Source organism: Erpetoichthys calabaricus, chromosome 4 (assembly GCF_900747795.2).
Source record: "Erpetoichthys calabaricus chromosome 4, fErpCal1.3, whole genome shotgun sequence".
NCBI lineage: Eukaryota > Metazoa > Chordata > Cladistia > Polypteriformes > Polypteridae > Erpetoichthys > Erpetoichthys calabaricus.
The window spans coordinates 216765810-216779667 of record NC_041397.2 but is presented as its reverse complement, the minus strand read 5'-3'; the positions used below and the strand labels follow the sequence as shown (position 1 = coordinate 216779667).

Genomic DNA, 13858 nt, shown 5'->3' with positions numbered 1-13858 from the left:
GAACATATGCATAATATCGCCAAACTCACTGTGAATTGATTTCCATCAAGTTTGCACTTCACTATTTATCATGCTTCTCTGAGCAAGCTCTTTTTAATGAATGCTGTATTAAAAAAAAGATCCAAGATTGAAGTGCTAGCATGTAACCACAAAAAAGGTGTCAAACCTTGAATGCCATTCAAAGAGGAAGAGAATGGCTAAGTTATTAGTATTTGCTACATTATTCATTTGAAAGAATAGACTTTTTTTTTTTGATTGTGCCCTTACTATGGTTAAAGAATTTCAAAAACAGTTATCTTTCGTACTTAAGGTAAATGTTTTCAGTCTTACCTATTGTATTTTACGAATTTCTGTAGAGAAAAGCCAAGCAAAATGACACCTTTTATTGGCTAACTAAAAAGATTACAATATGCAAGCTTTCGAGGCAACTCAGGCCCCTTCTTCAGGCAAGATGTAATCAATCATTTTGCTTGGCTTTTCTCTACATTCATAATGGCTAACACGGTACAACACCCTAGTACTACGAATTTCTGTGTAACTGTTTTTGCAGAGTGTTCTACTATTTCATCTGATGTTGTTTTTTGTAAACATTTAAAACTGCAAAACACAAATAAAATGGCAAGCAGAAGATTGGAGTTTCATCAGATGTCTGTGGCCGTGCTACTTACAGACCTTATTCTGACAAGCGTGATTGAATCTCTGATTTATGTTAATGACATAGATTCCAGTATAGTTAGTAATCTTGTGAAATTTGCAGATGACACTAAAACTGGAGCAATGGCAGACACTGAGGAGCCATGCAAAAAAATTAAACATGCTTCAAACAAGGAAAACACTTAATTTATACTTAATATAGTTTAATGTAGAAAGGTACAAAGTGGTACACGTGGGCAAATTGAACATCTGTATTACTAAACCACAGTTTAATTTATGCACGGACGGCAGATGCACCAAAGCGCATGTGCACTGCGCCTCAGCGCCCCAGAGTCAAACCCAGCGGCTTCCCAGAGTCAGTAGGTGGCGCCCAAACAACACAACCTGTAAACTAAACTTGCTCTAATCCACTGTGCCAGCAGTCTCTGTGGCATATTTGAATCACATAACGGTAATTCAGTATTAAAAGTAAGTTGAATTATGATTCCTAACAGTAAAGCGCCGACAATGTGCTTCTGACACAGCAGAGGCAAAGGAGTCACGGCTCCAAATGGAAAGAGCTCAACGATTAGTAGTACAAAACCGAGCCCATACTTCCCAGAGTCAGTTCGTGGCGCCCAAACAACACAAACTGTATACTAAACTTGCTCTAATCCACTGTGCCAGCAGTCAGTGTGGCATATTTTAATCACATAACGGTAATTCAGTATTAAAAATAAGTTGGATTATGATTCCTAACAGTAAACGACTTCTACCTAACAACACAACCACACAACAACAAAGACGAGACCGCATGGATAAAGACAATACACGGAGGCTCCTACAACCAGCTTCAGAAACACTAGAAGCAAACATGTCACAGCTCCAAAATGAAAGAGCTCAACTAACGGAAATACAAAAACGAGCCCGTATGGATAAAAACAATGAACGAAGGCACCCACAACGCGCTTCTGAAACAGCACAGGCAAAGGAGTCACGGCTCCAAAAAGAAACCGCTCAAGGATTAGAAATACAAAAACGAGCCCGTATGGCTACGACCTGTGAACTAAACCTGAGGTAAAGCGTGCACACCAGGTTGTACAGCCGCCCGAACGTGACCGCCCACACCACCGCATATACCACCTTCGTTTAGTGATGTAGCCCTCCATGCCCGGATCTGCCGCCATGGTCACTTCAGCACACGAATCCTCCGCCGTCAGCAAACGACTTCTAGCTGACGACACAGCCATAGAAAAACAAAAAAGAGACTGCATGGATAAAAACAATAAACGAAAGCGTCTACAACGCGCTTCTGAAACACCAGAACCAGATGAGTCACAGCTCCAAAAGAAACCGCTTTAGTACAAATATGTTTATTTAATTACATGAAAAATGTTCCAGGACGCACCCACCCTCCATGATATTGCATTCCTCCAAATATCGGAGGGAACAGAAAGTGATTGCCATTCTTGGATTTGCGATTCTTTCGAGAATCGCAGGGTTACTGGTTAGTTACCTGAGGTGGGCTGGCGCCCTGCCCGGGGAGTTGTTCCTGCCTTGCGCCCTGTGCTGGCTGGGATTGGCTCCAGCAGACCCCCGTGACCCTGTAGTTAGGATATAGCGGGTTGGACAATGACTGACTGACTGACTGGTTAGTTATAAATACAAGATGAACGACATTGTCCTACAGGAAGCAACCTCTGAGAAGTATATTGGGTTTTACATTGAAACAGCATTTTCATCATCTAAGCAATGTGCTGAAGCAATTAAAAAGACAAATAAAATCATAGGTTATATCGTAAAAACTGTTATAATCGCTCAAACTTTATAATGCACTAGTGAAATTTCATTTGGAGTACTGTGTGTAGTTATGGTCACCACACTAAAAGAAAGACACTTAAAGCTGTGCACAGCAACCAAATACATCACAGGACTTAAGGATATGTTATACTCTGACAGACTCAAAAAATGAAACCAGTTTATTCTCAAGGACAGGAGACTATGTGAGGACCTAATCCAGGTTTTTAAAATTGACAAAGGCATTGATAAAGTAGATCCAGCAGAATTATTTCAACTTAGCAGTATCACGTACTTGAGGACGCTAGTGGAAATTAAAAAATAAGTCAATTTCAGACTGAACTCAGCAAGCCCTTTTTTGTGCAAAACGTTCTGTGAATCTGGAACAAACTGCTGAGACGTGTTTTTGAAGCAGAAATCTTGAGAACCTTTAAAAAGTGTGTGGATGGGAAAATGGGACAGCTTAGCTTTTAGCTAAACAAACAGGCTTGATGGACTGAATGGTGTCCTCTCATTTGTCAGATCTCTTGTGTTTTTACCCTTTGATTGCACTGTTAATTCTGTTTTTTGCAGAGACAGAATCATGAAATGCAGATGAGAAATAATATTAGTGATCATTTGTTCCTTCAGCTTAGGCTTTTTAATGGTAAAGAGCTGCTCAGACAAGAATCTTAAGTTTGACTAGATCAAAAGATTAATTAACTTTTTGTGTGTTTTTTTTATTTAAGTGAGCATTTCTTTTGTGATTTATTTTTTTTCCTTTCTGATTGTCTTGTATCATCTACTGTATGTAACATCCCTTATGTGGATTGGTGAATAGACATGACCAAATTAATTTCCCACTATAGAATGCTAAAGTTTACCTTGGATTGATCTAATCCTAATCCTGATTGTGCTCTTTTGAGATCTGGCATCATTTGCATTGCTGCATTATAGTATAAAATACATTTTGGAAACTGCAGATTAGTTAAAGAATAAACAATATTAACTGCAAACAATTGATTTTTTAGATATTTTGGGGTTGTATGTTATCATTGACAAGAGTTTAATCTCATGAGACATTTGACTTCGATACTTCATTTGTCCCACTTGAGGAGGAGGAAAATGATTATTTTCAGGGTGTGCCTATTTTCTTAATTCTCCAATGCGCAAAGGTCAAGAGGATTGTGGTATAGATTTCTCAGAAATCTTTTCTTCAGAGGCATATTATAGTAATGATGTAACACACATCTGGATGCATACCTCACAGTCTTGGTAACGTCATAACATAAACAGTTCTAAATTAAAGCTTCAGGCATTTTTCTTTTTATTTGCACTGATTTAGAAATAGTAAAACACAAAATTACACATTCTCAGCAATGTATTGCTGAAAACATGTTGAAATACAATGAACTTTACAGTACTTCCTCCAGCTGCTTTTTTGCTTTAAGGCAATACCAGTTATTCATTATTTCATTATTTGCAGCCGTTTTAAAGCTTCTGCATTGGATGTGAAGCTCACACGTTTACTTAATGTGTTCATTTTAGAAATATTCCATTTCTGTCCCATTCATTTAAACCCTCCATGTTAAAGTAAAAATTGCATTATTAAGATATTGTAGGCCAAAAGCAATATTTGTTAACAAACATTTTATCTCAATAAGCAGAGTTAGTTAATGATAGAAAACTAAAAATGAATAAACCATGTCAATTTTGTATAATTTTTTAGCTGAAAAAACGTATTTTTATAGTAGTGCTAGGGGGCTCCGCTCCCTGCTCTCTTTGCTCGCCCACCCCCGGGTTTAAAGAGATTATTTTCATGGGAATTGTTACATATGCATTATTTTCACTTTTACTTTAAAACTTTTGTAAAAACAATATTTGGCGTGGTTAAATCTCTTTCTTGTGGGACATATAACGTTGCTCGGTTTGTGAAGGGGGGTGCTGAAAGCATGCTAAGGAGATGCAGTTGGAAACAGCCACTCTCTTGCTGCTGCTACTGGTAAACTGCGTGCTCTGCTTGTCGCGCTGCGTGTCGATCATTTAAAAGCCTGTACAGCAGCTGTCCTTTTGCCACTTTGTGTCTCTGCCACTCGCGTTGTGAAGGGGGTGTTGGGGCTGAATGCACGCTAAGGAGGTGCAGTCGGATCATCTGCTGCTGCTGGCGAGCTGCGTGTTCTGCTTGTCGCTTGTCGTTGTTTTAAGAGCTGGGAGCACATGAAGTGTGTCTGCCAAAAGCATTCCAACATTTTCAAAAATACATCTCTTAATGGTAAAGAATAGTGAAAAAATGAATTACATATAAGCCATCCAAGACAGTGTTTGGCAGTCGTACTAAATTCTTAATATTTGTAAATTAATGCTAAGTCATGTTAAAACTGGGCATATAGGTAACCGCAAAATGGTTATAACATTTCCTCTATCAGAAAATATTACAATGTTGCTAACAGCAAAAGTTATGTTTTTTTTCTGTGCTCTGACATCTTTTTTTGTTTGAATTCTTTTGCCATGTTTGAACTCTGACTAAATCAAAAAAGTCCAACACTGGGGCAAAAGGTAAAGCATACATTTACTTGTCATTGAAAAGTATCCAAAACCATTACATACATGCTGTATAAATTTGAGGAAGAAAGGTTTTGAATCATATGCTGGTTTTCTTATTTTCCATTTTGCTTTAACCAAAAATGTCTTAAGTGATTCAGAAGAAAACTGTTCAAGCTTATATGTGTCACAAGGGTTCAGATGCATTAATATGTTAGTATGTAGTTTTAAACTTGCTATTGTTGACTAGTTTTGTGGGTAACCTGTTTATATGCTATGCTGAGCGCTATTGGTGAGCTTGTGCTCTCGGTATTTTTTTTTACTTCCATCAAAGGATACTGCAGCCTGAATATTTATTTTTCCTTAGTCAAAAAGGACATAATTTGCTTAACGTACTGGAATGAAAGGCTAGTTTGGAAGTGAAATACGACAAATGTAAATGCATTAAACACTAAGGTGATAGCTGGAGGCATAGAGTTGTAGAAGCGGTGAGCTCATGGCCATGCAGTGAGGTAGTAGAGAAACTTAATTTAACACCTGGGCTTTTGGAAGTGGGCACATAGAAAATACAGTGGTGTGAAGGTTAGTCTACAGGTGGCAAATGCAACCTTTGTTTGTAGAAATTGTGAAAAAGGGGTGCAGAATGCTCATGTAGTAAGTAATAAATTTAGATATTGCCAGGCAGATTATCAGGCACAACAACAATATCAAGGATGAGAGGCATGTGAAAGAATTTCCCCCATTCTGACTTCTAAGGGAACCTCTCTGACACTCTCTAAAGTGGTATGCTCTGTTTCAGTAAGGTGTGGCTGTTGAAGATACAATATGAAACATACCTTGAAAAAACAAATGAAAATAATCTGGTGGATGTGTAGAGTGTCACAGAGTAAGAGAAAGGGGAATACTGACTTAAGAGAAAGACTTGATGATAGATATATTGTATTTAATCCACCTTGCAAAAAATTGTTTAATTTTAATTACATGGGCTCAAGTTGCAAGTAGGTGAGCCCCTGTTTTTCTAGTGTGATTTCTTTGGCTGAGCAGGTAGAGTACATGAACAGCCAAGTCAAAAGCTTCTAACCAACCCCCTTCTCTAGTCACAGACCTTCATAAACCATGTGCAAGATACCAGGCTAGTTTTAATTAACAGTCAATTCTTATTATACAAACCCCTTGATTTCTGTCCATGCTCCATCCTGTGGTGCACAGCAAGATCTTTATGCTTAGATAGGTGCAAATAGACTGCTAGTGTTGTGAAGTGGGTTTCACTTTTAAAATAGTGGACAAGTGAATCCACGGGAATGGAATCCGTGGATAGCAAGGATTTACTGTATTTTCTGTAATCAGTTGAGAGTAATGCTGCTCTTTTTACATTTGATGCATACACTTTAGGTGAAAAGCATTTAAATAAAAGTAATTCTTTTGTACTAATTATTGATTTTTATTTCTGGTTCATTTTTCTGCCTGTTCAAATAATGCAAAGCTGTTGCTTGTTTAGTTTGAACCTTTCAAACTCCTATATCAGAAAACAAGGTTTTTTTATAGTCATCATCACAGGTGCGTGCGAAAAATGTATGTAATGAAGCATAACGGTCTGTATCAAAGAACAAAATGTTGCAGCCATGCTATTTATTGTATCTCATTAGATATTTGAGTTGTGTCTGTTGGTCACATTATATACCCAATATCTATCTGTTAATTTAATGGTGCAATAATCAGTCTTCAACTGTATCTTCAAAGTATATTTTCTTAGAATGATGATTGTGAGCTCGACTCAGGCACCGCTGTGAGTGGCAGCCTTTTCAGCAGCTCCGTGTACGACTTTATTTTTCTACCTTTTATTTTTCTCTTTTTTATTATTATTTATTGATCACTCCTATCACTTTCTTTTATGTGGATTCGTTCCCTGGACACTCTTACTTTTACAACGTGGGCATGGATTTTTACACGCTGAGACTCATCTATTCAAGTACTCAACTTCGAGCGCTGACAACAAATGCCAGTATCGATGTGGTTACCTATTTACCCGACGAGGTAAGAAGGCGGTATTGTGGCAGCAGAGCCGGCACTAAGATAAAAATAAAATGCGAGAAAGTGGCATTTTAAGTCTTCGGTGCCTTCTGTGATCCTGGGAAATGTGAACTCAATATCAAATAAGATTGACGAACTGGCTGCACTGGTGGAAAATGTCAGAACTTACAGAGAATGCAGTTTGTTGTGCTTTTGCGAAACGTGGCTAACTGCCACCATCCCAGATGCTAACGTGGAGCTACCCGGGTTTAGCACAGTTAGAGCGGACAGAGACGCAAGTACCTGCGGGAAGCACAAAGGAGGGGGTCTAGCTCCCTATGTCAATACAAGGTGGTGTAACTCTGGACATGTTAACGTCAAAGTCTCCACTTGCTGCAGGGACATCGAACTGTTGGCTGTAAGTTTGCGTCCCTATTACTTGCCCAGAGAGTTTGGACACGTCATTGTTGTTATTGTTTACATCCCTCCTTGGGCGGACATGGAGATAGCGAGTGACATCATCCATTCTGCTGTTGCTAAGTTACAAATGCAGCACCCTGAGGTGCTTGTGCTAATCGCTGGCGATTTTAACCATGTGACGCTGGGCAAAACATTACCTGCCTTCTCCCAGTATGTGGACTATAACACCCGGGGAAATAAGACTATTGACTTACTGTATGCAAACGTTAAAGACGCATACAGTGCCACCCCGCTGCCGGCGCTTGGGAAAGCAGATCATAACCTGGTTCTGCTTCAGCCTCACTACAAACCAAGAGTGAGGGTCCTACCTACAACCACACGCTCATTTAGGAAGTGGTCCCCTGAGGCAGAGCAGGCACTGAGAGAATGCTTTGGAACTAGAGACTGGGATATCCTGCAGGGATCACATAGTGAGAACATTGAGGAGGTTGTTGACTGCCCTACTGACTACATCACCTTTTGTATGGACATTGTAGTTTCAGTAAGAACTGCACGCTGCTATGCTAACAACAAGCCATGGATTACAAGTGACATCAAAGGCCTTTTGAACCAGAAGAAAATGGCTTTTAAAGGCCGTGATCAGCATGAGCTCAAGTGCGTGCAGAAGGAACTCAAGAGTCCAGCTCAGGGCGGCGAAGGAGCAGTACAGGAGAAAGCTGGAGCAGAAGTTGCAGAATAACAGCATGAAGGAAGTGTGGGATGGGATGAAGATCATCACTGGCTGCAGCTCGAAGCGGGGTGCCACCATCGAGAGAGATGTGAAGATAGCAAACCAAATGAACAACTTCTTTAACAGGTTTGACCACCCTAACCCACTCTCACCTCGGAGTACTACACCCTCCACCCATCCTTCTGCTGATACCAGCATAGGAGAGACATCCCCACCCACAGTTACAGCAGCGCAGATGCGCAGAGAGCTGAAGAGACTTTGTGCCAGCAAAGCAGCGGGTCCAGATGGAGTATCGCCACGACTGCAGAAGGTCTGTGCGTCGGAGCTGGGGAGTCCTCCACAGCGCATCTTCAACCTGAGCCTGGAACAGGGGAGAGTCCCAAAGCTTTGGAAAACATCTTGCATCACCCCAGTCCCAAAGGTATCACGTCCTAGTTAGCTGAATGACTTTCGGCCTGTCGCTCTGACGTCACATGTGATGAAGACCATGAAGAGGCTGCTGCTTCACCACCTGAAGCCACAGGTCCAACACGCCCTCGACCCTCTGCAGTTCGCATACCAGGAGAAGGTGGGAGCGGAGGATGCCATCATCTTTATGCTACACCGATCACTCTCCCACTTGGACAGAGGCAGTGGTGCTGTAAGAATTATGTTTTAGACTTCTCTAGCGCCTTCAACACCATCCAACCTCTGCTACTTAGGGACAAGCTGACAGAGATGTGAGTAGATTCATACCAATTGGCATGGATCGTGGACTATCTTACAAACAGACCTCAGTATGTGCGTCTCGGGAACTGCAGGTCTGACATTGTGGTCAGCAACACAGCAGCGCCGCAGGGAACTGTACTTTCTCCGGTCCTGTTCAGCCTATATACATCGGACTTCCAATACAACTCAAGAGTCCTGCCACGTGCAAAAGTTCGCTGACGACACTGCTATCGTGGGCTGCATCAGGCCCAGACCCCTCATGGACCCCGTGATCGTCAGAGGTGACTGTGTGCAGAGGGTACAGACCTATAAATACCTGGGAGTGCAGCTGGAGGATAAATTGGACTGGACTGCCAATACTGATTCTCTGTGCAAGAGAGGACAGAGCCGGCGATACTTCCTTAGAAGACTGGCATCCTTCAACATCTGCAATAAGATGCTGCAGATGTTCTATCAGATGGTTGTGGCGAGCTCCCTCTTCTATGCGGTGGTGCTGGGGAGGCAGCATTAAGAAGAAGGACGCCTCATGCCTGGACAAACTGGTGAGGAAGGCAGGCTCTATTGTAGACATGGAGCTGGACAGTTTGACATCTGTGGCAGAGCAACAGGAGCTGAGCAGGCTCCTATTAATCCTGGAGAATCCACTAAACAGTGTCATCTCCAGACAGAGGAGCAGCTTCAGCGACAGACTGCTGTCACTGTCCTGCTTCACTGACAGACTGAGGAGATCGTTTCTCCCCCACACTATGCGACTCTTCAATTCCACCCGGGGTGGGGAATAACATTATTCAAAGTTATTGTCTGTTTTTACCTGCATTTTTATTACTCTTTAATATTGTTTTTTTGTATCAGTATGCTGCTGCTGGAGTATGTGAATTTCCCCTTGGGATTATAAAGTATCTATCTATCTATCTATCTATCTATCTATCTATCTATCTATCTATCTATCTATCTATCTATCTATCTATCTATCTATCTATCTATCTATCTGTCTGTCTGTCTGTCTGTCTGTCTGTCTGTCTGTCTGTCTGTCTGTCTGTCTGTCTGTCTGTCTGTCTGTCTACCTATCTTGCTGTAACATAATGATATAAAGATCTGTCTAACTTTATTTTAACTTCTAATTTTACAAAATGAAAGGAGTTAAACATTTCTGTAATGATGTAACTGAGGCTGAGGAAACTAAGATTGCTACTAGGATATTTAAACTATAGAGGGGATAACAAAAAGTAAAACCAATACAGGCTGGGATCAAAACTGAAAATCAAGGGAACCAAGCAAACAAAACAGAGATTTAATGTCAACACTAAGTCAAAGATACAGGCAGAAGGATACTAATATCAAAGTCGTTTTGGTAGCACCTTTTAGCTTCTTCCAAGTTAATGAACAGAACCAGAAGGTAGAACAGAGCAGAAGTAAGGGCTAGCAAAAAGTTTCTTGCATTAAAATATTTTATAAAAAATATATAATTAATTTTTTGGACATTTAAATTTTTTACCACCTAGAAAGTATTTATTCATGTTTGTCCTCAGTTTTGTTTAAATTCATGCATCAATTTAGTAGATCCTATAATCCAAACTGACTTTACAAATGAGATCAACATTTACAGTGCATCCAGAAAGTATTCACAGCGCATCACTTTTTCCACCTTTTGTTATGTTAAAGCCTTATTCCATAATAGATTCAATTCATTTTCTTCCTCAGAATTCTGCACACAACACCCCATAATGACAATGTGAGGCTGTAATTGCTGCCAAAGGTGCATCGACAAAGTATTGAGCAAAGGCTGGCAATACTTATGTACATGTGCTTTCTCAATTTTTTTATTTTTAATAAATTTGCAAAACCTCAAGTAAACTTTTTTCACGTTGTCATTATGGGGTGTTGTGTGTAGAAATCTGAGGAAAAAAATGAATTTAATCCATTTTGGAATAAGGCTGTGACATAACAAAATGTGGAAAAAGTGATGCACTGAATACTTTCCGGATGCACTGTAATTATCCATACCTTCTTTAGGCCTCTCTAGATGAACAGGAGAAAGGGGTACTTGATCTTATTTCAATAACATGTAGGACTGTAGTTCTTACTGATTTGTAATTTATTCGTTGTAATGAAATTCTTAAAAAAAGAAACAAACAAAAAACAGACTTGCTGAATGATAAGTCCTTATAACTAAGAAGTCATTTTAATGATCTGAGTAAAAGACCACCCAGATGGAAAGGTGAAACTATTGAAACACCAAAGAAAATATAACACGCTAAATATTTAAGAGAAGTACATTTTTTACATGTTTCATGGTTTACTCAGGACTTTTGCATTGATGCTTCTAGCTGAAATTTATATGCACCCTACCATTTCCTAATATAAGATATTTCACGTAAAAAAAAAATAGACTGTATTCTTGATTTCTGATGTATTGTGAAATGTTTATTTCATGATGTTTCTTGTAAATTTAAAACATGATAGTGTAATAAAAAGAACAAGTAACCATATAATGAATTCAAATTAATCACTTTTGAGAAAATAACATGAAAATCACATTGCCTGAGCAACTGTCTTTGATGTTTTAGTTCAAATATGCTGCCATCTTGTGGCAAAGTACCAACATAGTAATTAAGTTTTACTTTTTTATTTACTGTATGTTTGTCATTACGCAATAAAATTATTTACTGCACATTAAGTTTCAAGTTAGTTTAATTTGAAGTGTCACAGTGCCATTTAACAAAAAGTAACCTACAATAAATTGCTTGTTTCTGTCATAATGGAATTCATTTGTCCGTTCATACATTTCTTGGACTTGCTAATCCAGTTGTGGGGTCCCTTGAGTGTAACAACAATGACAACATTTGTTTTTTTAGCAAATTTCCATACACAGAATGTAGCTCAAAGTGTTTTACTACAGTATCTGCTACAAGAACATACATAAGCCACACAGACAATGACAGGTCAGAGAGTTGAACCTCCTCACTGGAGATGTAGAGCAGTGCCAGTTAAGTCAGTTGAACATAGCTATCTTAAACAATTACTATAGTTCTGGATTCTTTAAAAATATATTTTTCAAATGTGAAATATTCAAACTCATAATGTCTCACTTTTCTTTTTTTCCAGAAGTGCCAGCTTTTCTCAAACTACTCGCTCTTCTCTTATGACTGGCAGTGACTCTGCAGTTCAGAAGCTTTCTCATGGGGTAAATGGGATGGGTCCACAGTTGCAAGGCTTTTATAGCTTACCCAAGCCCAGCAAACATCAGAACTCCTCTACAGCAGAACAGCAGCCATATGGTGTTTATGATTTCCCTCGGACCTTTGTTTCAGAGGGCCACGTTCGTGGCAGCTTGCCAGAGCTGGAGTTGGAAGATGAAGAACTGTACTCCTTCAAGACTCCTGGCAATGTCTTGGCAAAACAGCAGAATGAGAGACCCAATGACAATTATGACTTGCCCACAACACCGGGTTCCTTTTACAAAATCCCTAATATGTTTCCATTTGACAAGAATCATAATACACTTTCAGTGGGGAGTGGAGATTCATCTGGAACCCCACCTCCTCGACCACCCAAACCCAGCCAAATTTCTGAGCAAAAGTGGGGCAGTCCACCATCATTTGTTACTCAGAATGGGGAGTCTTCCTCTGGGACTACTATCTCTAGAAGAAACACTCTTCCTGCAGTAGAAAATATTCGACTTCTTCGAGGTAATTCCAGGTCATATGAATCTTTGCTTAAAGGTGTTTAGTCTTAATCTGAATTTTCATGACTTGCAAGTGATTTAAAGTCGAATGTAGAAATATGCATGATTACAACAAAATATAGAAAAATGATTACGAAGACCCACCCACTGCATTAGGTAAGATCTGTGGAGAATTGTGGCATCCCTCATCTTTTGTTACAACAGAAATATTATTCCCTAATTAATATATTTTATTAAAATTAACTTTGTCCTGCTTGTTATCTGCCCCTTTTGAAGAAAATGTTAATTGGTCCGGAAATAGAACAGTGGCTGAGGCAAGAACCTACAAACCTCAGTGCCATCTGCTCAAACACAGCATGTAACATGAGCCTTTATACAAAAATGACAGTTGTAGAGGAATTTGAGTAGAATTTGCATACACTCACTGCATATTGATGCGACAGCTTATTTCCGACATTCCATTTACACACTTAAATTTCTCCGGAAAACAGTCTACCACTTGGGGGGCATTTGCCTAGAGAGTGTTCTGCCATTCTGTGTGCACTTTCTCTTACAAACATTTCTTCTCTCTTCTGTGAGGTAGCACTCTGCTGAATTATGTCATCCTTAACTCTGTCTACTCAAGTTTAAGATCATATCTCATTAGTATAATTAGTAATCAGAACCTGTTAAGAATCAAAAAGACACCACATACCTGTTTTACTGTTGTTCAGCTTTAAGAATATTATGTCAAAGATCGTATGGTTTAAAGGCTTTTGCAACCAAAATGAATGTTTAGTTATAAGCAGAATTGTGTTGATAATTTTTCCATGGTCAATTGATGGTGACACGGACAGTTAAACTATTTACTGAGCACTATAGTTAATGCCAATAATAACACATTAAATCAAACACTGTGAAACTTCATTCTGTATAGAGCTGTTCATGTAACCCCAATGTTGTGCTAAACTAGTGCAGAGAATTAATGTAATTGTTCCTATGTGTATGGTGTATAACTGGAGAAGAATCAGGTTAATTGGTTTGACTGGGGTCATAGAGTTAGTCAGATTCTGGCAGCTGAACCAGTAACCTTTACATTATGAACTTAAGACACTATGTTGTGTGTTTCACCTGATCCTTTATTTGTAAGAACTTCTCCTAGTCAATTTCCTTGGAACTTACTTTATGTCAGTATTTACTTTAAAAAAAAAATTAAAGAACTTTCCATGTTATTGTTTGTTTATATAGAACACATCAATAAAGAATTAGATGAAGTAAATAGCAGTAGTAGTAGAAGTAGTAGTATAGGTTAAGCTTCACTAATCTGAAATGCTCCAAAATCAAAAACTGAAACCACTGTTGTTCAGTAGGAATCG

At 39.2% G+C, this 13858-nt stretch overlaps 1 protein-coding gene across 1 annotated transcript in view; it reads left to right on the top strand.

Annotated features, from left to right (window-relative positions):
- gab2 (GRB2-associated binding protein 2) overlaps positions 1-13858 on the top strand; it is a 225731-nt gene that overhangs the window by 182361 nt on the left and 29512 nt on the right. The window contains exon 4 of the mRNA XM_028800303.2: positions 11924-12507. Coding sequence (XP_028656136.2) covers positions 11924-12507 — 584 coding nt within the window. The remainder of the gene's footprint in view (positions 1-11923; positions 12508-13858) is intronic.